The sequence below is a fragment of the Typopeltis vanoorti genome, chromosome 20, assembly GCF_054136105.1.
Source record: "Typopeltis vanoorti isolate ZY-2024b chromosome 20, IOZ_Tvanoo_1.0, whole genome shotgun sequence".
In the NCBI taxonomy this organism is placed as follows: Eukaryota; Metazoa; Arthropoda; class Arachnida; order Uropygi; family Thelyphonidae; genus Typopeltis; species Typopeltis vanoorti.
In genome coordinates, this window is record NC_143568.1 from 66,864,663 (window position 1) to 66,891,557 (window position 26,895).

The window sequence follows — 26,895 nt, forward strand, 5'->3', positions numbered from 1 at the left end:
GATGCTGAAGCACGACTACTTAAAGCTCTTTTTATGAAGGAATTCTTATAGCCATTGGATAAAAAGGAGGAATTAATATATTTTTATAGTTCTTCTGAAGAACAAAAGGAGTAGGCTCTATGAACCAGTGTTTTTATAGTACCTGCCTTTTGACTGGGATAGTGATGTGACAGACCATTACACCCATGCTGAATCACATCACCATCCCAGTCAAAAGGCAGATACTATAAAAACACTGGTTCATAGAGCCCACTCCTTTTGTTCTTCAGAAGAACTTTTACAAAAAGAATTACAATGTACTAATTTCTCCTTTTGTGAATATATCGTTATTAGGCGAAAATTCTACTAATAAAGAATATTTTATGTGAGTTAATTCCGTTATTATAATAGTAAGTAATATGTCTACTCATGGTATTTCCTTATTGAAACTCATGATCACTATATCAGTCTGTATTATGACACTCACCAGCAGAATTCAACTCAGTAAACCTACAGATGTTTAATATCTATTTTGAATTAAACATTTCTTCATTGTAAAAACACATATGAAATTTTTTCAGGATATGAAATTATTAATAAGTAAATTCTGTATCTTTTGAATTATTGATTAAACCTATATATTTTTTATCTTCTTTTAATTGTAGGTCTTATCAAAACCAAGTTCTTATTTTAAACCAATAGAAACAGGTATGCTTCCTTCTGTTTTCGAAAATATAATATATATATATATATATCACAGTCATTATTTTTATTCTTTTATATATTATAAACAGAGGTGTTAAATGCAAACCAGTTGGCTGGCTACATTCCCTAATCTGAAAAAGGCCTATGTGCTGCAGTCAGTGTTTTATTTAGTGCAGTATTTTCTCTAAAAATTACTATCCATTTCAGGTTTTTGTTACCAGTGGTGGACAAGAAATACAAGTTAAGGACAAGGTTTGACATTTTAAATGAGAATGAATATAATGAAAAATTCTTTTAATTAAAATATATTATTGCTGAATGTTTTAATCACTATATTGTGATTATTATTATCTTTTGCAGTAGAGCATAGGTAGATATATCAGATCAGATAAGCAGCTGACACATTTGTATAGTGCTAGATTTAATCATTTAGTAAGAATAAATATATAATAAAGGTATAAACCTGCTGGTATGAAAATTACTAATGAGTGTAAGAATTACAGAGGAATTTTCCTTCTGTGTGTTCCAGATAAGATTAGGCAAGTATGATTAATAACAGATTAACTTTATTATTATTATTACGGATATCTCCATGGAGTCAGTAGACTCATCATGGGAGACCCAAACTATCAAAACAATATCTATCATACCTCTTGAATTCATTCTCAGATGAAGAACTCACAACTGAGTCTGGCAATGCATTCCACTTATTCACCACCTCCAGCAAGCAATAAATCTAGCTCTCACACCCTTGTTAACCACACTTTTCCTTAATTTCCAAGGATGTCCTCTTGTTCTTCCATCACTATCACACAGCTGAAACATTTCCCCAGTATCAGTCTTCTCTGCCTATCAACCAACCGCTGCAATCCATAAGCTCTCAATGTAGGAAGCATTTTTTACATCACTCTCCTCTGCATCCTCTCCACAACCTCCTCATCTCTGAGGAATCCAGGTGACCAGACTTGAGCACAGTAATCCAAATGTGGAAGTATCAATGCCTTATAAAGGGGAATAATAACCTCTTTATCTTTTATGTTAGTATGTTCTTCAATAACCAAGTAATCCTATGTGCAATCTTGGACGCCTTAGCAATGTACCTTCTGAACTTCATCTCCCTATCCATCAACACTCCCAGGTCCCTAGCCTCATCAATCTCTTGGAGTACCGTTCCATCAATGTGGTACACAGCTGGTAATCTTTTAATCCCAAAATGCATAACTTTACACTTTTCCACATTGAACTGACATCCATTTTTGCTCATTTTTCCAGCTTATTTAAATCATCCTGCAAACTTTCAACATCAGCTTGATTTTTTATTGTTCTACCCAACTTTGCATCATCCTCAAACAAGTGAATATCTCCCTTCATGCCATTTCCTATATCATTTATGTACAAATTAAACAATAGTGGCCCAAGCACAGAGTCCTGAGGCACATTACTAGTCACCTGCCTCATCCTGGACTCTGCTCCTCCATACACTACTCTCTGGTATCTCTCCATGAACAATTCTCTTATCCATATCACCAGTTTAGTATCCATCCCCATCTGCTCTAATTTGAGCAACAGTATTCCATGGGGTATCCTGTGGAATATCACTATCCAGAAATATCACTATGTAGCCATTTCCCTTGTCCAACTCTGATATCATTCTATTGTAAAAAAAGTTAATAAATGCTAAGGCAGGATCGACCTTTAGCAAGGGTTGGTTGATTGGTAGAGCCTCTGCTACTAATGACTGAGCAAAAGTTAAGCAAGTTTGAGTGCGGTAAGTAGTTGGAAGGGTATCAGTTGTTCATTGCTGTTGGCACACTCTCCCTCGATGAGTCTTTGGATTCCCTGGAGGTGTCACATAATAATAATAATAATAAAACCATGTTGGTCCTTTAGAGTATCATATTCTGATCTACCCATTCTTGAATTCTGTTCTTAACCAACTTTTCCAATACTTTACCCCCCCCCCCCCAAGTTGGTGATTGGTCTGTAATTAACTAGTGCAGCCTTAGAGCCACCTTTATGCAAAGGAACCACCCTGCCTTCCTTCCACTCCCTACAGACCATACCAGAGTTCAAACTTAAGTTAAATAACCAAGTAAGAGGCATTGAATTTCCTTTGCCCATTCACACAACACCTGAGCTGATATTCCATTTAAACCTACAGCAGTGTTTGCATTTAAATTCTGCAATATACTAAGTACCTCTGATTTATTAACTTCAATTCTCACATTAGTTATTGCTACAGGTACAGAGATATCCTCACTTGGGTGATAGACTTTTGAAAATTGATCACTCAGTAACTCTACTATTAAGTCTGAAATAGTCACCTCAATACCATGAGCACCCACTAAGGTTAGCCTTACAAAGTCATTCTTTTTTACTTGCCGCATAGTGGAAGAACTTTTTGGGATTACTCTTGATCTCCTTGGCTAAGGTCTTCTCATAATCTGATTTAGATTTTCTTACTATGCTGGTAACCTTCCTAGCTTGAGCCTTGTACTGCTCAAGGGTGTACTGATCGCCTTTCTTCTTGTAAATTATCCATGACATTTTATTTTTTTGCAGATCAAGCCTGATACTACTACTCATCCATCTAATGCCTATCTTGTTTGTCTTCCTGCCCATGGGAATACATCCTGATATTGCCTTCCTCAGTCACCTGCTGATTATATCCTATAATGCACTGCTAACATCTTTCCCCTACAATATGTTCTGCCATGGGATGGCTGTAAGCTTACTCTGAAGCTCGTTATAATTACCTAACCTATTGTTCCATATATATATATACCCCTTCTTAAGAGAGAAATCCAGAAATTTTGCAACCTCCCAAGTCAATACCACATGATCGCTCTCACCTTGGAGGTAACGAGGACACCTTACTTATGCATATGTCCTCTGAACCTATGACCAGATCCAACACTCTCACACCATGAGTCCCTTCAGTTATGTGCCATTTCAAGTCATTATCTCTTAGAGATGTATGAGATTCACACTTTAAGACAAATAATCAAGAAATCACAGGAATATAAAATATCTGTATTTAAGTTTGATAGATATGAAAAAGGTTTATGACCAGGTGCCAAGAGAAAAGCTGTTCAAAACACTGCTGTTATATGGTGTAAATAGAATGCGATACAAAAGAGTGTATAGTCTGTAATTCAGTTATATGTCAGCACTTCAGATTGAAGAAGGTATACAAGAAGTTTGTTTGATGTAAAATCAAGTATAATACAAAATGCACACTACCTCCCTTCTTATTTATCACCCATGTGGATCACATTGTGAAGAAAAGTAGCATGAAATTATTTCAAAATTGAAAACATTCAACTCAGTTGCTTACTCTTATTCCTAAATAAATCTAGTACAAGTCTTTAAGCCTGACTGACTTTGAATATTAGCCAAACATTCACAAATAAAGTAAAAAAAAAAAAAATTAATGAAGTCAAACATTATTTAAACACCACAAGTGAGAGCCAGACAAAGAAGAAATCAAACTGTCAACTGTCAACATTACTGGTCTAAAGGGTGAATATGAAAAGCAGATGCTTTTCATATTCCCTGCTATCTGATGTGGAAAACTGTGAGTGGATAAGATTAATGAGCCTGTAGCTCACCCTGAGTGGGCCTGAGGATTAGTCATTGAAGTTTTGATTTAAAATAGCTTTTGGACGTTTGTGCTTGGAGTAGTCTGTTGTGTCATAATTTGCCGCTAGTTGAATTAGATTATTAGGATGCACAGATGCTTTTGAGAAAAACTTAGTTGCTATAGTCTGCATGAAGGTGTAAATATCGGGGATATTTATGTTTTGGTGAAATTGCACAGTGCGTACGAACCATGGTGGGTTCAGGATCATTCTGAGACATTTATTTTGCACATGTTGTAATTTTAGGATATTGGTATCAGCAGTATGGCTCCAAGCCAGAGAAGCATATGTGAGTATAGAACGAATCATCATTTTGTATATAAGTAGCTTGATTCTGGTGCTCAATTTGCTGTTCCTGTTGATTAGTGGATAGAGCTGTGCAATGATTTTTGATGTCTTTAGACATAGAGTTTTGATATGGGAGCTGAAGGTCAACTGATGAGCTGAAGGTCAAATAGATGAGGCCAACATATATTTGGAGAGGCAGAAGAGGTTTGTTTTTGTTCTTGATCTTTCTGATTAGATTCCGTATGGATTATCAGGAGAGATAGAAGTCAATTTTTTCTTCAAAATTTGACTTCTATGCACTGTAAGGACATCTCTTACTGTGGAGTTGAATCTATTCAATATTCGTTTATCTTGAGGTGCTCGGGTGTTGTGATATCTCTTTCTTGCCCTATTCTTCTCTCTCTGATCAAGTTCAAGATGTCTTCTGGCAAGTGATTTAGTCTGCAGATAGTTGTGGAAGTAGTAACTGCTGCAACGGCTGTGTTAATTTGTTTAGTTAATTTGTTAATTAGATCCTTTACAGCTATTTCAATTTCATCTGTTGGTTTTATTATTGGCACAGGACCAGTATATTTTGGAAGTACCTTGGATAGCTTGTCCCAGGTTATGAATGAATGTGGGGGGGGCAAACAAATTGTCTTGGTTTCCCAGCTTTAATAGAATGAGATTGTGGTCAGATGATAGATCATTGAGTGTCATTATACTGTACTGTAGTCTTACATTTTGTAGGATAGCTATGTCTAAAACATCAGCCCGACTGTATGTGTTGTGATGGGTAGGCTCGGTGGTGCCTGCCACAACCACATTGTTGGATTCTGAGTAGTTGGCTAGTATTTATCCATTTTTATTGATAGAACAGCTGTTCCAGTCAGGATGCTTAGAGTTAAAGTCGCCGGCCATGATGACAGGCTCCCTGTTGTCGAGTACAGCGTTCAGATCTGAGAACAGTAACGTTTTTTGCGGAGGATTGTAAACTGCGAAGATTTTTAGATTCCCCGCCGAACACGTAGGAATTTCAATGCCTGTAATCTCAAGATTAGTGATGGATGGAATATTTATAGAGTGATGATTGATGTAATTATTTATGTAAATAGCAGTGCCACCGCCTCTGCAGGATAATCTGGCTGTTCTGTACAGTGTATCCACTAATTTTGGGATTATCTGATGGTCACAGATGGGTTTCACTTACCAAGAGTAGATCTGGCTGATGTCTTTGGACAAACTCCTGGAGCTCCAAGACCTTACCCCTTAGGCCGTTCGCATTCCATGCTATGATCTGCAAAAAATCTGGTTTTAATTTATTTCTGCTCATTGGCGAGCACTGAGATAATGGCTTGCGTATCCTTTAGAAATCTATTAGTAGAACTTGGTGATGGGTTAGATCTGCTAAAAATCCAACAGCATATTTGCAAGAGAAGAGGTAATGATAGCTGTCAGATTTGTATGTGATGTTGGCTGTTCCCAGGATGACTGTTTAGGATGAGTTACATCTGCATATGCTTTCGGGAGAGCAGTTGGAGTCTAGTTAGACAACGATAGTGGAGTGAATGTGTGCAGAAAGTGTAAGGAATGTGAGGATTTAAAGAGTGTTTCAGGTCGTGAGAGTGATATCGTTGTTGAAAGTGAGAATGTAGAAAATAGTGATATGCGAGGTATGAATAGTGATATTTGCAAGGTAGTACCGGATAGCTGTGAGAGTGGCATTGAAAGTGAGAATGAAGATAAACATACAGAACGAATGAATGAATTAACGGATAATAAAAGCAATGAGACAGATGCAATGAGTGAGATCGAACGGTTACACGGAGCGATACACAGGGCAAATCGACACTGGAGCGTTGACAAAAATGTTTACCGAGCATACCAATAAACGGCAAAAGTATGATAAGAAAAATATGAGTATGATAGTGAGTGTAAACAAAATGAAAGAGTGAGTGTTGTACAGAGATTCTTTAGTAAGAGGTGTGATAGATGAGAATTTAACAAAATCGTGCCAACCTGGTGCAAACATTAAAGAATGTAAGCGAGTCAATTAGAATGCAAAAATATAGGGTGAAAGAATTGATAGTAGTAGTAGTAGCAGGAATGAATGATTTGAAAGGAGACAAAATTTCTATGAGAGAGATTTGAAGGAATTACTTGAAGTAGCAAAAGAGAAGAGTGAGAGAGTTAGGATGGTGAGTCTGTTGCTACAGTATGACAGTGAAGAGTATAGAAGGAGGGTCAAAATTGCTAATGACTTTATGCTTGGATTATGCAGGAGGAGTAGTGTGGAATTTGTGGATGTATGGAGTGAGTTTGATGGGCGAAAGGATTTATATAAGATGGATGGTTTACATTTGAATGGATTTAGTGTACAGAGACTTGAAAAGGTGTTGTTGAATGAAGTGGATGTGCAGAATCAGGGAAACTAGAGTTATTAAGGGGGGGGGTAGATATGCAGATTTTGGGAGACAGTCGAGTGTATGAATGTATGTAATATGCACACATATTATTCATTCATATGTGTGTAATATGCACACACATAGGGATGGGACAAATGGGCTTCTGCAATTGTATACTAATACCAGAAGTATTAGGAACAAGAAGGAAGAATTTTTGGCCTTGGTTGGCACTTGCAGGCCACAGGTTATTGGCATTAGTGAAACATGGCTGACAGAAGATGATATAGCTAGTGGGATTGAATGTGAGGGCTATGGTGTGTTCAGGAGTGACAGGAAAAATAAAATGGGGGTAGGGGTGTCATTGATGATTGCTGGTGAGCTACCAAGGAGAATAGAAGTGGAACTGCGGGATAAAGGAAAGAGCACATTCGAGGCTATTTGGTGTGAGATTGAGGCTAGCAGAATAAAATATACAGTTGGGTGCTGCTATAGATCCAGTGATGGAATAGATGGTGGAGATAGTATGCATAAGCAAATAGAAGAAATGAGTGGAAGGAGAGTAATTATTATGGGAGATTTCAACTATGGTAACATTGATTGGAAAGAGGAGAGGACACATGGGAGGAAGGAATTGGATTTTATGCAGTTATTAAGGGATAACTATATGTGACAGCATGTAATGGAAAATACTAGGGGTCAGAGAGTGCTTGATCTAGTAATTCCATCTGAGAACTTGGCTGTAACGAATATGACCACGTTGCCACCAATTGGTGAGAGTGATCATAGGGTTTTGACTTGGGAGGTAGCTAAAGGTGGAATTTACAATTAAGACAGGGTACATGTGGAATTATTGGGCTGGTAAGTATGACATGCTTAGAAGTTTGATTGGTTCAGTGCCATGGCATGTAAAACTGCAAGGACTGGATGTTGATAGTGCATGGGATTAAGAAGGGGGTTAAGAAGTGTGTGCATGAGGTAATGGCTGACTGTATACCTAGAGTCTGAATAATAAATCAAGTAGGGGTTAAATGGATGAATAACACCATTAAGCTTGGGCTGCAAAAAATGAAACAACTGTAGAGGGAATTTAAGGAGAAAAGTGACCAGCAGGCACATGAACAGTATAAAGCGCAGGCCAGAAGGATAACGAGTCTGGTAAGAAAAGCAAAAGCGGATTATGAAAGAACATTAAACATGCAAGCTAAAGAGAATCCCAAACAGTTTTTTTTTGATATGTTGCAAGTGAAAGAAAAAATGTATATGGCAGAATGATTTTAAAGAATGCCGATGGTAGGGAGGTAACCGAATCAGTTGATATAGTTGAATTACTGAGTGAGCACTTTGCAAAAGTATATCATCTAGGTGGTGACATTGCAGGAATGAATGAACCAATAGCTTATACGGGAATTGTGGTGAATGAAGTGGAGGCAAATAGTCTATTACAAAACCTCAATGTCAATACATCTGTGGGATTGGATGGTATACCAGCTTGTCGTACATGAAGTGGCTAAAGAATTGTCAGTGCCCTTGACCATTTTGTTTAATTTGATTCTCAGGTCTGGGTTAGTCCCGAGGGGGTGGAAAGAGGGAAAAATAGTTCCACTGCATAAAGGAGGTTCCAAGACTGCTGTTGTAAATTACTGACCGATCAGGAATCATTGTCAAGGTCTTGGAGAAAATAGTCAAGAGAAAAATACAGGATTGGATAGATGAAAATGGGATACTGTATGGGGGACAGCATGGTTTTGTGAAGGATAGATCATGCCTCAGTAACTTGCTCATGTTTTATAACACAGTGACGGCTGAACTAGATAAGGGTAATGGGTTTACAGTGATTCTACTGGACTTTCTAAGGCCTTTGACAGGATACCACATGGAATTCTAATCAGTAAACTGCAGCATATGGGGATGGATATAGGGTTGGTGAGATGGATAGGAGGGTGGTTGATGGAGAGATATCAGAGAGTGGTTTATTCAGAGTAGAGTCCAAAAGATGGCCTGTGACTAGTGGTGTGCCACAGGGTTCTGTTCTTGGACCACTACTTTGCAATTTGTTCATTAACGATATAGGAAAGGATCTGAGAGGAAGTGTTCATTTGTTTGCTGATGATGCAAAGTTGGGTAGAGCAATAGTGAGTGCACAGGATGTCAAAATTTTTTAAGATGATTTGGATAGTTTGGAGGACTGGGCTAAGGAGAATGGATGTTAATTTAATGTGGCAAAGTGTAAGGTTATGCATTTTGCAGTGAAAAGATTAGCAGCAGTATATCACATTGGTGGAACCATACTCCAGGAGATTGATGAGGCCTGGGATTTGGGAGTGTTGGTGGATAGGGAGTTGAAGTTTAGGGGGCACATCGCAAAAGTGGCTAAATCAGCTCATCAAATCACTTGGTTGCTGAAAAATATTTTAACAAGCAGAGACAAACAGGTTATTGTTCCTCTAATTGAGCCTTGATAAGATACCATCTAGACTACTGTGCTAAGATTTGGGCGCCAGGGTTTCTTCTTGATGGGGAGGAGGTGGAGAGGATCCAGAGACGAGTCACCAGGGTGATAGCAGGTGTATGGAATGAACCTTATGAGAACAGGTTGAAAATTTGTGGGTTGCAGAAATTGGTTGATAGGTGGAAAAGGGGTGATATGATTGAGATATGATTCAAATTACTGAAGGGTTTCTATAAGATTAATTCAGAAGATATTTTTGAGAATAGGACTGGTGGTGGGAGGACTAGGGGTCATACATGGAAGCTGGGCAAGAGTGTGGCTAGCAAGGGTGTTAGAGTTAGGTTTTTTACTTGGAGAGTGGTGAATGAGTGAAATAAGCTGCCAGAGTCTGTGGTGGGTGCCATGACTATGAATGATTTCAAGTTTGTAGTTGGCAGTGTGACGACCGCCACAATTGGCACATTTAGCTGGGATAGATTTTGGTTTAGTGCATGTATTTGTTGGGTGGCCGACCCCACATTTTAAGCATTTGAATTCAGCCTTGCACATTTTCTGGGCATGGCCAAACCTTTGACATCTATGGCACTGCCCTGTTGAAGCCCTTTTTCTTAATGGTTCTATAGTAATTTTCAGTACACAGATGGATGTCAAGTCATATATGTGCTGATGAGCTTGACTGATCTCTACTAGAACAGTGGCATTGGAGTCTTGTCTTTTTAGGTCATTCTGCTGACCTTAACGGGCTGTAGGTCTTGCTGGTGTAGATCTGCAGCCACTTTTTCTGTGGATACGTCTTCTGAAACACCTCTAATCACTACCTTGAGGTTTTTCTCTGATCCTAGTGAAAAGGTGTGCTACTGTATACCTTTGGCATTTAATCCACCAGCTAACCTTCGATAATCCATCCAACAGATGCTATCTTTGGGTTACGGCAGATGATGGAAAAGTATCGAGAGAAACAAAGGGAGCTACATCTTGCATTTATTGATCTGGAGAAAGCATACAATAGAGTGCCAAGGCAAGAAGTCTGGAGGTGTCTGAGGGAGAAGAAGGTGCCAGAGAAATATTTCAGGTTGTTGCTGGAAATGTACAGAAATGTGAAGACAAGTGTTCGGACCTATCTGGGACAGAGAGAAAGTTTTCAAGTAACAGTTGGCTTGCATCAAGGGTCAGCATTAAGTCCGTTTCTGTTTAATATTGTGATGGAGGTGGTAACAGAAGAGGTGAGAGAAGATGCGCCTTGGACAATGTTGTATGCAGATGACATCTTGCTGCGTGCAGATTCAAGAGAAGAAGCGGGAACTAAACTGGAAAGATGGAGAAAAGTACTGGAAGAGAGAGGTATGACACTGAGCAGAAGTAAGACAGAGTATATGTGTTGCACTGTGGGCGGCAGACAGGAGACAGATCTGGAGCTGGAAGGAAATGTCATCAGTGAGGTGAGAGACTTTAGATACTTAGGTTCAACAGTGGAAGAAGATGGAGGAGCTGAGAAGGAAGTGGGATGCAGGATACAAGCGGGTTGGAGGAACTGGAGGGAGATGGCTGGAGTGTTATGCGATAAGAGGGTGCCGATCAATCCGAAAGGCAAAATCTATAGGACAGTAGTGAGGCCAGCTATGACATATGCTATAGAAACTGTGGCCCTGAGGAAAAATCACATCAGCAGGATGGGAGTAGCAGAGATGAGAATGCTTAGGTGGATGTGCAGTGTGACCAGAAAGGATCGTCTGAGAAATGACTATGTCAGGGGAACAGTGAAAGTTACGAACTTAGGAGCGAAAATACAGGAGGCAAGGTTTAGATGGTTTGGTCATGTGATGAGGAGGGAGGACGAACATGTGGGAAGAAGGGTCATGCAGATGGATGTGCAAGGAAGGCAGAAGTATGGGTGGCCAAAGAAGAGATGGAAGGAGCTGGTAGAAGAGGACTTGAGGATGAAGAACTTGGATGTGGTGACAGCCCAAGACAGGAAGGTGTGGAGGAGACTCATTATCAACAGTGACCCCACTTAAGTGGGAGAAGCTGCAGAAGAAGAAGAAAATCCATCACTGACCTAGGTTGGATTTTAATACCATCTGTGACATTCCTCTCTTGACTGTATGAAATTTGTAGATTGGACATCCATTTATTCTTTTCTCTCAGAATAATCGGAGGTATCTTTTCCCTTGAGGAGGTTGGAGAGTCCGGGACAGGACCTTCTTCTTCCATTCGATCTGCTTTGGGTGGTTCACAGGCTGGAGTTTGCGTTTTTTTTTGTGAGCGTGAACTTCCTGATAATCACTGTGATCTGCAAGGGAATTATCATCAGCTGTTGTCGCTATTTCGCTGGTGCTGTCTTGGGGGATGCTGGGTAGAAGTTCTGAGAGTTGAGGGTCATATGTATCAATCTCTTTTATTTGATGAATCATGACTTTTCCTGGCCATTTAGTATGCAGTAGATTGCTTACATGCTTGAAGATAGCCAGAAATTTTTTGAAATTAAGTTCTTCATATGGTATCTCCATGGTTAGTCCCAAACTTTGTTCTGTGGGACAGGACATGCCTTGTCTTTATCACAATAATAAATAGATAGTTGCTTATCAAGTACTGTATATGAATCAATGGCGATACTAACGTCAGTAGGCCTAGCATATCGCCCTTGTTGTAAATTCAGTTGACTTACTTGGATAAACCTCTTAGAAAAATAAACTATCTGTGTATGGTAGTAAAACAATTAACTACTAGTAATAGTAAATTAACTAATCAAAAAAACTTCTTAAATCACATTTTGCTATATCTCAACCAAAGACTATATAACATACAAGCATTTTCAATCATCACCATCCATTTTAATTGATACTTTTACGTGCCAAACCAGAAATCAAACTATAATAACGAATAACATTTCTGGCTAGATGGGTGGAGCAAAATTGCTTTTCGTATTTCCCTTTGTCTGAAATGAAAAACTTGGAATGGAGCGTTTATGAGCCACATGCTCGCCCAGTGAGGGCAGTGAAATCAGCTGTGTTCAGCTATATTTAAGATATATTTTGGCCTTTTATATTTGTAGCTTTCTGCTTCATTATATTCCGAAGCTTCCTTGATCAATGGGTTTGGGTGGTTGCTAGTCTTGATAAAGAACTTCACTGCTAGATCTAGAAGAACGGAAGAGATGTAAGGAATGTTGACTTTTTTATGGATCTGGGTGTTTCTGATAAACCAAGGGGCATCCGGAATCATTCTCAGGCACTTATTCTGCGATCTCTGTAGTTTTAGAATATTTGTATTTGCGGTGTGGCTCCTTGCGGGGGATGCATAAGTGATGACCGGTCGAATCACCATCTTGTATATTGTTAATTTTGTTTGTATATCCAATTTGCTTTGTCTGTTGATTACAGGGTAGAGTTGGGCTTGGATGTCTTTGAGGTAATGTGTCTTATATGATTGCTGAATAGAAGTTTTCTATCCAGGATCACTCCGAGATATTTGACTTCACTCTGCCACGGAATCTTAACTCCCAAAACATGAATATCCTCCATATTGTGGATTTTCTTCCTTGTAAACAGTATGGCTGAACTCTTCTGTGGGTTAACTTGGATCCTCCAGTCCACCAGCCATCTCTCTAATATATGTATACTGGTTTGCAATCATCTAGTTGCCAGTTTTGGGCTCAGAGATCTTGCCATTAATGCAGTATCATATAATGTAGTGAATGTTGTTCTCAGGTTCACAGGGATATCTGCTACTTAGATTGAGAACAGGAGAGGGGCCAAAAGAGAGCCCTGGGGTACTCCTGCGAAGACCCTGCGTCTTGACAAAATCGATTCTCCGACCCTGACCTGCATATATCTGTCTTTCAGGTATGAGTGGCGTATTCTTATCAACTTGATTGGAAAGCCGAACTTTATGAGTTTGTTGTCAAATGCCTTTTCTGCATCAATGAAGATGGCAGCAGTACTGATTTTCCAATTGAAACCTTTCGTAATGATTTCTTCTAGGCTGTGGATTTGCTGAGCTGTACTATGGACCTTGTGGAAGCCAAACTGCTCGTCAGGCAAAATTCCTAACCTATCTGTTTCTGCTTGGAGTCTTGTGAGGATCACTTTCTCTGTTAAATTTTTGAGGCTGGACAACAGCCTCGAAAATTTAACAGAGAAAAAACCCTCACCTTGGGAAGGTGAGGGTTTTTTCCTGGCTTCTTCAGTGGCACGATGGTGGCTGTTTTCCACACAGTGGAAAAATTCTGGAATCTGAAAATTGCATTGGTAATATTGGCAAGATTGAACTATGGCTTTTCTTGGGAGTAGTTTTACTATTCGGTTAGTTATGCAATCAGGTCCTGGAGCCTTTTATTATTTAGGTGTGTGACAATATTTATTACTTCAACCGGAGTAGTCGGAGTGATGTGTTCAGAATTAACAGTGTGCTGCCATAAAGTTGATCTAACATGCTGGTGAATTTTGTACATAAGGTTAATATTAAGGTTTGCATAAGATGGATTGCATTGAGATTCAAGGTTATCTCTCAGTGCTTCAGCTTTCTCTTCATCTTTGTGAACTGTCCCTTTCTTTGTTTGTATAGGGGGTATGGGTTGCTTTTTGGTGCAGATTGCTCTTAAGAATTTTCATACAGAATGATCTTCAGTATTGATGTTAGCCAATTTGGTTTCCCATTGATGGTTTCTGTGTTTTTGAAGAGCTTCCTGGACCTGCCTGTTTAGATTGTTCAATACTGTTTTGTCTTGTGGGGCTCTGGTATTGTGGTATCTCTTTTTGGCTCTATGTTTTGCTCTGATTAGCTCCATGATTTCTTCAGGGATACAGTTGGTTGGATGGAAAACAGTGGATTGTCGGACTGATTCTATTGCTTTCTGAATTTGTATGGTTAAGTTATTTACTGCTGTGTCAATCTCTTCCTTTTTACTGATATTGGGCACTGGACAAATATAATCTGGAAGAACCTCTCCTCCACACACACATTCATAACCTATCCCAAGGTATGAATGTGTGTGTGGAGGAGAATTGATCTGATGAACCTAGATTAAGCACTGTGGGACTGTGGTCAGAAGATAATTCGTTAACTGTTTCCAATTTATATTGGTATCTTATATTTTTGAAAATGACGATGTCTAGCACATCTGAGCTACCTGATGGGCTGAAGTGAGTGGGCTCGGTGGGACCTGTCACCACTGCAAAGTTCAGCATTGCGTAGTTGAATAGTGTGTAGCCTTTGGAGTTAATTGAAGAGCTGTGCCAAGATGTGTGTTTTGAATTGAGGTCTCCTGCTAATATTATGGAATCATTTTGTCCAAGTATGGAGTCCAGATCAGTTGTTAACAGAGGAATGCTCGGGGATATATAAGCAGCATAAATCTTGAGACTGCGCATTGCTGGTATGTACCTCCACCCGGGTCACCTCAAGGTTTACGATTTGAGGGTTGGCTATTCTATCATGATTAAGATAACTCTTAATATATGTGGCAGTGCCTTCCCCTCTCGCACCAGTTCTGTCATTTCTGTACATAGTGTATCCACGGATTTTAGGGTTATTGGCTGATCTTAGGTGTGTTTCACCGATCAAGATTATATCAGCACTGAGACGAATCGCAAATTCTTGAAGTTCCAAGACCTTGTTCATTAATCCATTCACATTCCATGCCACTATCATGAGCGACTTGGGTTTAAATTTTTTACTCATGACAGGTGGCTGTTATAATGGTTTGAGTGCCTTGGAGGAATCTCTTTCTGGAAGATGGTGAAGGGCTTGTCTTGCTGAATTCCTGCAGCATGGTGGCAAGCGAGGCAGTTAGAATTGATGTTATGTTGGAACCCTCTGACTCGAGAGATATGGATAACTTAGTGCTTGCAGCCTCAGAAATTCTCTTCAGAAAAAAGATTAGAGAGATAGAATAAACATTTTCACATTTTCTTTTGTTTTCAAGTCATTATTTTCTTAATTTTATAAAATGCTTATTTGATCATTAGGCATTTGTCAATTATTTATTAAAATAAATAAATTTGAGAAGGGGGGGGGTTATTAAATATTTTCTCAATATGTGAAGCCTTATATGGCCCAAACTATGGATATTAATTTTGAAATAATCTTAGCAAACCTATGAAATTATTCCACTGTAAATTCCATTAAACAAATTTTCATTTGTAGAGTAACAATACTGTTTTCTAAATGAGCAGGACTTTTTAAATCAGCAGGTTTATTCCTGTATGTAATTATTCTTATTGAATGATTAAATCTGGAATGTTTTCTTATTTTCTTTGACGTTTAATTAATAATTTTTGTCACTAGGTGGCATACTATTAGTGGGGTTAGGTAACTCAGTCAGGTAGTTGCTTACCTGATCTTGTATATGTAGGTTTATTCATCTCCTGTTGTTCCTGATAATGATCGTGATATAGTAGTTGAATTGTTTGGCATTAATTTTATTTTAATTAAATTTATTTTTGTCATGAAATGGTGCAGTTTTCCATGAAACCTTCAAATACACAAAATGTTCACTTTGTCAATGAATGTAGAGGATGAACAGAAGTTTTTAAATCATTAGATGCAGCATCAAGTAAAAAGTCTTAAAAATTGTAATAATCCTTATAAAATTAAAAGTTAGCCTTGATGTATTAAATAATTAACAAGCTTGTTTCATAACATTAACTAATTTATAACTTTATAAAAACAGTTCTCTGTTTAATTACTCCTACTGTGAGAGAAATAATCTCTCCCATTGTCTCATTTAAAAGAAATTAAGTTTCTCTATTCAAAAGAGAGGGAGAGAGAGAGAGAGAGAGAAAAATCTTTCTATCTTCACAAGTGTGAAGTATAGAAATTTTATGATGTAACAGTAGAGAAGTGACCTACGTTATGTAACAATTTTGTAGTTCTCAAAAAAATTTTTTTTTGTTGTTGCTTTTGATAAGAAATTCATATGAAAAATTGGTATGGCCACTTATCCCATATTAAAGCTGTATAAATGTGCATGATATTTGCCTTCAAACAACTGATATTTCAGATTACTGATCTGGAGTGCGTATAGTCAGTATTATTGTAATTAATATTATTATTAATCATCATCAAATTTCCATGGAGTCAAAAGACTCATAATCAAAGGTGCCTCTATCATGCTCAGCTCATCAAACTGAGCATTAAATGTATTTGCATCTCTGTGCTCATCACCCTCTCAGACAGTGCATTCTAATCACTTACCACTCTCCATGCAAAACACCTGCTTCTGTCATCTTGGTTCAGAAGCAGGTGTCCAAGTGGTTATCCTTATGTGGCTTATATTACCTTATGTTTCTCCAATTCTGTGAGAAATCTCTTTGATGCCAATCTGGTAATATACTCACAAACTTACATGTTTCAGTTCTATCTCCTCTATCCACTAGATGCACTGCAAATTTCGTTTTCTCAACTTTTCTTTGTACATAATGTTTCTGAGGCTAGAAATTACCTTAGGCATTTTCTTCTAGACCTTACCAATATCTCTTCATCCTTTTGAAAACTAGGTGACCATATTTTTGCCCAGTAATTCATGTGAGGCCTGACAAGGATTTATACTATCGAACCATTATCTTGTTACTTCTAGACCTGCCAGAATTCGTTGTGTCCTCTTCACAATTTTAGCAGTATTTCCTAAATTTTAGATCCTTATCCATCATTACCTAAGATCTCTGAATTCCCACACCCCCTCCAAGATATTCCCAAATAGTAATACCTTGCATCCCTTATGAAGTAGCTTTGTTTCCTAAATTTAAAAACCTTAACAATGTTGCAACATTAAACTGGCAACACTCACTCACTTGCCCATTCATAAAATCTACTCACACCCTCTTGTAAAGCCACAGCATGTGTTCTACTCCTCATAGTTCTTCTCAACTTTGCATCTCCTGCAAACAACTCCTTATCTGCATTCATTCAAATTCCTGATATCATTAACTTACAAGTTAAACAACAGTGGCCACCTTCTTTACCTCTTCTTTGTTCCTCATACAACTGATTATTACCACTCATCTCATGCTGCCTTCACAATGCCTTTTTCCTCTAGATTGCATGCTATATTCATTCAACTATTTCACATTTAACCTTCAAAATACATTTAGACATTGCTGCTGCTAGATGATGTAAATTGCAGAGTCTGGTGGACAGGAGGAAGAGGGATGTGATAGAGACCTACAAGTTAGTAAAGGATTGTTATAGGATCAATGCTGGAGAAGTTCTACAGAAAATAGTGGGCGATCGGGAGGAGAACCAGAGGTCATCCCTGGAAACTGTATAAAGAGGGTGTGAGTAGGGGAGTGAGAAGCAGATTTTTTTCATGCAGAGTTGTAAATGATTGGAATGCCTTGCCTGAGAGTGGCGTCTGCAAGGAGTTTGAGTGTGTTTAAGATACAGTATGATGAGCTGTGTGTGTGATAAAAGGACCTCCCAGATGAGTCTTTGACCCTGAGGTCTTGGGGTAATAATAATATAGTTCTTGAATTATACATATTTTTGGTTGTAAAATGTTAAAAAATATAAGACCTATTAATAACCTGACCATAGATTTTTAATTCGAATGTATGTTCATACAATATTGCCTTACCAGTTTCGCTAGCAACTGTCTAGCTTTCTCAAAGGCTTGCACAGTACAAAAAAAAATGATAAATGCAAAAAAGGTTTAAGAATACAAAAAAAAAAAACATTACATTAAGAATATAAAAAAATCGTCACATGAACGTGTTACCTTAGTAACACGTTCATGTGACATGTCTGTATGAAATTGTGACTATCTACTAAGTATCATGAACACACGTTTCATGCAAACATGTCATATGATTTTTCGTGTGCTTTAGTTTCCTTTGAACTGAGAGAATTAATCAGATTTTTCCAAGTATCATTCAGTATGGCACCCTGATTTCTGTTTAGGTTGTTGCCTGTTCGTAGCACTATTGCAGCTTCTTTGAACTTTGAAGAAATTTGATTGTAGGCAGTGCTTGAACATCTTTGTAATATCAGCAGGAAAGAGATCTTTGATAATGTTCACGACTTCTTCTACAGGTACATTCGTGAATAAGGACACTACGTCTAGACTGGACATTATGTCTGTTTGTGTTATCTTCACGTTGACAAACTCAAAAACGTGAAGATAACACAAACAGACATAATGTCCAGTCTAGACGTAGTGTCCTTATTCACAAATGTACCTGTAGAAGAAGTCATGAACATTATCAAAGATCTTTTTCTGGCTGATATTACAAAGATGTTCAAGCACTGCCTACAATCAAATTTCTTCAAAGTTAACAACAAGATATACCAACAATTAGAAGGCCTAGCCATGGGCAGCCCTCTGTCACCACCATGTGCAGATCTGTTCATGGAGAAATTTGAAAATGAAATCTTCACCAACATTACTCCTAATATATCTCCACCATATTAAACCTTCAATATGGTGGAGATATGTAGATGATGTCATCATTATATAGCAGGCCAACTTGGAAAACCTACATATGTTTGTCAATAGAATCAATTCACTCCACAATAAAATCAAATTTACTCTAGAAGTAGAAAACAACGAACAACTGCACTTCTTGGACATACTAGTAAAAAGCCAAGGAAACAATTTCAAACTGTCCATTTACAAAAAACCTACAGACACTGGACGATATCTACATTACTCTTCAAACCATCATAGGTCACATAAACAGAGCATCATCCACATGAGTAAGAAACTTTGTCTCCGACAATGAAGAGGTTCAGACAGAACTATCCCAAATTGCTATAACACTATCGCAAAATGGTTATCCTCGGAACATCATCAACAGATGCCTATACAAAGATAACCTCCAACAAAAAAGAACAGTCTCCCAGCAAATATCAACAGCAGTGATCCCCTTTATGGGTTCAATTTCCACCAAAATTGCAAGATTGTTAAAAGCCCATAACATCAAGGTTGTATTTAAACCAACCACTAGCATCAGATAGGTTCTAAGATCTCCTAAGGACAGTGTTCCATTTTATAAATATCCAGGTGTGTATAACATTCCATGCATGTGCGGTCTTTCCTACATTGGACAAACTTCGAGAAGCCTGGAAATAAGACAGAAAGAACATGTTGGCGATGTAAATCACAACAGAATGATCACCTCCGGTTTAGCACATCCCTTTGCAACTTCCAAACACAGTATAGACTGGGATAACAACTCTATGCCCTACGTAGATGATGATTACAGACATTGATTGTTCAAAGAAGCTGCAGTAGTGCTACGAACAGGCAACAAACTAAACAGAAATCAGGGTGCCATACTGAACAATACTTGGAAAAAATCTGATTAATTCTCTCAGTTCAATGGAACTACAGTATGCAAATAATCATATGACGTGCTTGCATGAAACGTGTGTTCATGATACTTAATAGATAGTCACAATTTCATACAGACATGTTACACGAACGTGTTACCTTAGCTACTTAACAGGTAGTAACGTTTTTTTTGTATTCTTAAACCTTTTTTGCATTTATCATTTTTTTGTACTGTGCAAGCCTTTGAGAAAGCTAGTCAGTTGCTAGAGAAACTGGTAAGGCAATATTGTATGAACATATGTTCAAATTAAAAATCTATGGTCAGGTTATTAATACGTCTTATAGTTCTTGAATGTTACCCAAGTAGCATATCTCCTTTCCACCCATCTCCTCCTTCTGTGATATATCTGCAAGCTGTCTCCTGATCTTTTCATAATCACCAGCCTTGTGGTTCTGCAAATATCCTTTCCTCACAGGACATGGTTGGCAACCACTCAGGTAATCACCTCATGGTTATTTTTGCCAACCAGAGTGAGATTCAACATTTCATTTATAATAACATCCTCTGATGAGATAATGAAGCCTCTGTAGCTTAATCAGTATAGACGAAGCGATTTGGTTGGAAAGACCTTTGTTCGATTCCTGTTAGTGATGTGAGGAAGCTTTATCTGATCTCTTTCGACTAAAGGTGAGTTAGCCAGTCTCGTATGGAGGTAATTCACCTGTAAACTTGGGTTTTTCATCCTGCAGAACAGGCAAACCAGCCCCATGAACACACACAGATCTATAGTCATAAAGTACATATTAATCCCTCGTTAGGAGGGCTCAACCCATCCTTAGATGGGGGAGGAAAGGGGGAACCTCATACGAAATAAATAAAAATGAGGTAATCAAATCGAAGACTCTAGCAACTTGCATGCCCTCTTTTACATAGTGCTTAAGGTAGTTGTCTCTCAAGAAGTCAAGAAATTCATTGTCTTTTCTCCTGAATGCTATCTCTCCATTTCAATCTATAGTACCATAATTAAAATCATACATAATGATGATTCTTTTCTTATTTGCTTGTACATTCCATTGTTCCTGTCCTCCACATTACCAGATCTATAGTAGCATCCAACTAAATATTTAGTTTTTCCCACCACTACCTCACACACTGCCTTAGAATCATTGCTATTATTTTGCCTTGTGTCTACATCTTGCATAGGTACTCCTTTGCTATCATCGACAGCACTACACTTCCCTTTTTTGCCTTTTCTTTCTTCACAAAATACATCATATCCCTCCATCTCTATTCCTGTCAGGATGTTGTCCTTATTCAAACACATTTCACTTATTCTGGGATGTGGGACTTGGTCACTGCAATAATTTCATTCTCCTTATTTCTGATACATCTGGTATTTGTATACAAATATAATATTTCATTTCTAGGTCTGTAATAAGTCCTACAAATATCATTTCTCAAATGTGACTCTTCTACACCTTTCCCCTAGCCATTCCTCATTCTCATTACCCATCATTCAGCCCTCTCCAGACCTCATCAACTCTCTTCTCCTCTCCTCCAGTTTTGCACCATCCCATTTCCTTTATTTTATGCTCACACATTCATTTCAGCTTCCAGTATTCACTCCCCTTCTCATGTTGTATTTCCATGTCTTTCCTAACTTCCTCTCATCCTGATTCCCTGTCTGTCTTGCATTCTTGTATTCTCATTCTCCTCACTCACACTACTCGCCTCCCCCATTCTTAAGCACTTCTTTAATCTCATGCTCTTTTACATCACTTCTTATTTACTCAGATCTATCTTTGGCAGCCATTACTCTCCCTTCCAGTAACAGATCTCAGATAACTCATACCAGAACCATTTAAATGCAATCCATGAGTTATGCAGTTTCATTCATCCCATACATTCACAAACTGCATTCCTTTCTCCTCACACACACACACACACACACACACAGTCTGCTAAAATACCATTCATAACCTTTCCTCAATTGTAATCATTGTAATACTTAGACAACAGAACACTGACTTCCTTTCCTACTGCAGCATTATATTTTACTCCCCTCAACAACCTCTGATATTCCTCACATTGTCCTTGTTTCCAACCAAATCATTTCCTCCTCCTGCTAAACTCCTTTACTTGCTTACTCCTTATATCCAATCACTTTGTTCATTCAACCTCTAAGAAAGCAAACCTTGCATGCTTTCATTCGCCACATCTCTAATAATAAAATTTCCATTCAGCACCACTGACAAATCGTTCATTGCATCTTTCATATGACTATATTTTATTTTATTCTTTTTCAGTCTTCCATGATAAAATTCTCTTCATTTCACTCTGCATTCACTTCACCTTTGATGTAGAGCCTCCATCTCTGGTCTCTTTCAACTAAAGGTGAGTTAGCCGGTTTCATACGAGGTAGAGGGAGTTTTCACCCAGAAACTCGGTTTTTGTCCCTCAGAACAGGCAAACTGGCCCGTGAACACACATAGATCTACAGTCATAAAATACATACTTAATCCCTCACTAGGAGGGTTCACCTAGTCTTAAAGAATGGTGGAGGAATGGGGGTGGGGAACCCCATATGAATAAAATAAAAAATCTTTGATGTTTCTTCGCTTGGTGTTGGTTTTAATCCAGAAGCTTTTGTGACCATCATTTCTGCATTGTATTTATAGCTGTTTAAGATAATTATGAGTACATAAGTTTGCCTTTATTTTATTTTATTTTTTCAATAGAGAAGTATTGTTTTATGTTAAGAGTTTTAACAAGTTAAATATACAGTGTTATATTGCAGGCACAATCACAATGTTGTATCTTAGTATCATCAGTTGTTATTATTCATTATTGTCTCCTTTTAATAAGTTCGGATGTAAGATTAAGTAAATAAAAATATTTTTACTGAGTTTCTAAGTGCAGTTTGTTAATAGTGTTTGGATGATTCTTAAAACTTTGTTTGTAAAAACAGGTGCACTATGCGATGGTAATATGGATGCTGTCTAGCATAGTTGAGAAGAAAGGAAACTTCTTTCTGTGTCTCTGCATGTAAAATTACACATTTTCATAACTGTTATATAATAAACAAAGAATAGTGTAATGTTATGTACTCAGAGTGCAAGGTTACTTATCCAAATCAGTAATTGGTTAGTAAGAGTTATCTACCTTGGTAGTGCAGCTCAGGGCCACTGCTAGTTTGCCATGAAAGCTGTGGGTTCAATTCCCATTTTCACTCCATTCTCTTCATGCATTCATCCCCAGAAACTAAATTCTGATTGGGCATACTGGCAGTGTGTCCAATCAAAATTTAGTTTCTGGACATGCCTTGTACGTTATCATTCTGTTCAAATATATACAAGAGAAAAAAAAGTTAGAGAGCTGGGTCAGAAGTAAAACACTTGAGCAAAGACTAGAGACCGCAGATATGAGAGTCCTGAGAAAGATTAGAGGCATGAACAGATGGCATCAATGGCAATATCATATTAAAAATGAGGATATTAGGAAAGAACTTGACATTGTCAGCATCCAGGAATGCGTTAGCAGAGCTAATCTCAGGTGGTATGGTCACTTAAATAGAATGGGAGAGGAAAGACTAGCAAAACAAGTGTTCTCTGCCAGGTTGGCAGGAAAACGACCCAGAGGAAGACCAAGATATAGGTGGATTGATAGGGTACAAAGTGCCTTAGACGATAGAAATATAAGATCTGATAATGTTGGAGTCTTGACAAGTAACAGACTGATTTGGAGGAAAATTGTAGATAGGAAGTTAATAATGATGTAATTTTTTCATGTGTAATATGCTAATCTAGTTTTATTTACAAAATCACACATACAATATTTATAGAATACCATATGCATTTTAGATATAAACATTATTTTTATTATATGATGGTAAATAACTGATCTATGGAAAGCAAAATAGAATGCCAGTGGAATGTTTGCCTGGAGGGATGATAGACAGTGTGACTATGGCAATTAAGTGAGGTGAAAGAGTGGATGAGATGATTGTGATGATGATGGGCATATGAACGATCTGAAAGGCAGTGTGAATTGAGTGATGAATGATCTGAAGTCAATGCTTGAGGTTTTATGGCAGAAGAGTGAGAGAGGGAAAATGATGAATGTATAACCCAGGTATGATGATACAGAGAAGAACATCAGTAATGAATGGTATGATAGCTAGAATGTGTCAGAATAGATGCTTGGATGCATGGAGTGTATTTAAGGATAGAAGAGAACTGTATATGAGAGTGACCTGCATTTTGAATGCTGTCTGGGCAGGTGGGAGTGCTGATGTAGGGAAACTAGTAGCAGGGATAGCTTCATTTGGGAATAGTTAGTTGGGGGAAGAGGGAACATATGGTGTAATTCAGAATCCAGTGGAGTCCGAAGGAAATAATGAAGGAAATGCAGACAGTGCAGTCATGTCTCTTTATAGGAATGCAAGGAGCATCTGGAATAAAGGAGATGAATTAGTGGTGATGATAGACTCAACCCATCCAAAGATTATTGAAATAATTAGAGATGGTTGATGGAAGATGATATACTGACAGGAATAGAAGTAGCAGGGAAGAGCATTTTTTGGCAGAATAGAAAGGCAAATGTGGTGTCATAGTATTACGGATGATAAGTGATGAGTTGTGTTCTCTCAGAATGGAGATTTGGAGGGAAATGGCACTAATGGTTTTGAGAGCATACGGTGTGAGGTGAAAATGGGAAGGACAGGATATTTAGTGGGATGTTACTATAAGTCAGGGAGCATAGAGGCTGTAGAGCAGGAGATGTTTAGGCAGCTGAGCTTGGCAAGTGGGAAAAGAATAATTGTTATGGGAGATTTTAACTACAGCATTATAAGTTGGGAAGAGGAAACAACAGTGTGTATTATTAAGGGAGTGGAATGTCTGGAATTCTTGAGGGACAGATGTCTTAGGCAACTTGTAGTAGAAGGAACACAAGGTTCAAGAGTTTTGGATTTGGTCATAGAGAGCAACCATATCGTTTTAACTTAGAGGATGAATAGACATGTAAGAGTATCAAGAAGAAAGGAATTTATGTGGAATCATATGATAGGTGATTATAATAATCTTAGAAATCTGCTTGCAGCAAGTCCATGGATGGTGGAATTGGAAGGGCAAGATTTTATCAATGCATAGAAACTAATGAAGAAGTATTTATTGGCAGCAGCAGAAAATTGCATGCTATACCTCAAGTGAAAAAGAGAGCACAATTTGTTGTAAAGTGGATGATAAACAATATTAAACAGGAACTGCAGTAGTAAAAGACATTTATAAAATATAAGGAGAGGGATAGAGAGCAGATGGATGAAGTATATAAGACTCAAGCTTGGTGAGTGACTAGTAACATAAGGAAAGCAAAACTTGAATATCAAAAGAGATTGGGCCTGAGATTCAAGGAAAATCCAATGGAATTCTTTCATTATGCAACCACTAGGAGGAGGAATGATTGTGGAAGAATAACGTTTTGAATACTAGACAAAGATGGGAATAGAGTGAATGATGCAGAGGAGTTAGTGGAATTTTAATGGTTACTTTGTTGAGATGCTTCATCCTGAAGAAGCAGCTCTTAATATTAGAGGGATAGGGAGAGTTCAAGGTTTGGAAGTGTAAGAGGAGAGTGTGTTTCAAATTTTGAGTACTCTGAATGTTAATAATGCAATGAGAACTAAATGGGATTTTACCACATGTTTTGAGGGAATGTGCTAAAGAACTGACATTTCCATTGATTTGGCTTTTCACTGAGAGAGTCTGGTTCTGGGAAAGGTGCCCAAAGAGAGAAAGATAGTGCCATTGCATAAGGATGATAGTAAAATGAAAGTGTCAAATTTTGGCCCACTTTGTATTTCTTCAGTAGTTGTTAAAATTTTGGAGAAATTTAGTGAATGATTGTATACAGCATTGGGCATATAAGGGTAATGCTATCTATGAAAGTCAACATGGATTCTCTTGTTTTAGTAATCTGATTATCTTTTGTAATAAAGTAACAAGAGTGGTTGATGTGCAAAAGGCATATACTTTTGGAATTTTTAGGTTTTAGAAAAGCATTTGACAGGATGCCACATGATAAACTGAAGTCAGCTCCTGGGTTTAGACAACAATTTGGGTGAACTGGATTGGAGATTGGCTGTCTGACAGATATCAGAGGGTTATATGTGTGGGAACAAGGTTAGAATTCTGTTTAGAATTGTTGTTTGGATTCTGGTGTGTAATAGTGAATCAAAGTCTCATCCATAGTAAAATCGACACACAAAATCAGTTTTATTCTTGTTAAAACACATGCTGTTTCATGCTGGTCTGTTTTTGATCTGGTGTGAGCAAGCATGGCACCTATCTTGCGTATAGCTTTTTCATTTGCAATTATTCATGCAAAATATATCCTACATGTTCTTTTGAAATGCCTATGGTCTCAGCAATTTCACACACTTTGACTCGCCGGTCATCCAATACTATATCGTGCACTTGATCAATGATTTTTGGTGGTGTTACACATTTTGGATGTTTATTCACGTGGATCATCTTCAAGGCTTGTACAGCCACGTTTAAACTTGGCAGCCCATTTCTTAATTGTCAAAAACAAAGAAGAAGAGTGCCCGTAAAATTTTATGAACTTCGAATGAATTTTTTTTGGGGTTAAATCTTCTTTTACAAAAAATTTTATAACCACACAATACTCAATTTTATCTATTTCAAGGGATACAGACAACACTTTTGCTCCAGACAGCTGTATAAAACAAACTACTTGATAGAATGACTTACAGTTTCACATGGATGTTTATGACAGATGTACCAACTTAGAAAAATAAAATAAAAAATCATACCGATAGTGTTGCCATCTATGGTCGAGACCAAGAACATTTTAGACCACCCTCGCATGAGATCTTAAAATGACTCTCTCCCAGATTTTTGGTAAATTTATACAGCATACTTGTTGAGGTTTCTAATAAATTGAGTTTAATCCTTTATCCAAGTGTAAGCAAACAAAGTTTGCGCCTGAAGTATCTTGGGGACTGAGGCAACTCGTGGTAAAGGTGGACCAAGCTCTCATCACTCCTTGTCTCAGTATCTCCCATAATGCAAAGCACATCTCCTTGCGGACATGTATAATGCTATGCATTAAGGGAAGGGCCACTACCCATACTGGTTTTGACCTTTATTGAGGTCTCGTCA

The 26,895-nt window shown here is 37.9% G+C and overlaps 1 protein-coding gene across 1 annotated transcript in view; it reads left to right on the forward strand.

The window, feature by feature from the left end:
- Nucleotides 1-26,895, forward strand: part of LOC150095530 (receptor-type tyrosine-protein phosphatase epsilon-like) — an 858,461-nt gene that overhangs the window by 493,430 nt on the left and 338,136 nt on the right. The window contains exon 8 of the mRNA XM_090410701.1: nucleotides 645-687. Within this exon, the coding sequence (XP_090266827.1) occupies nucleotides 645-687 (43 nt within the window). The remainder of the gene's footprint in view (nucleotides 1-644; nucleotides 688-26,895) is intronic.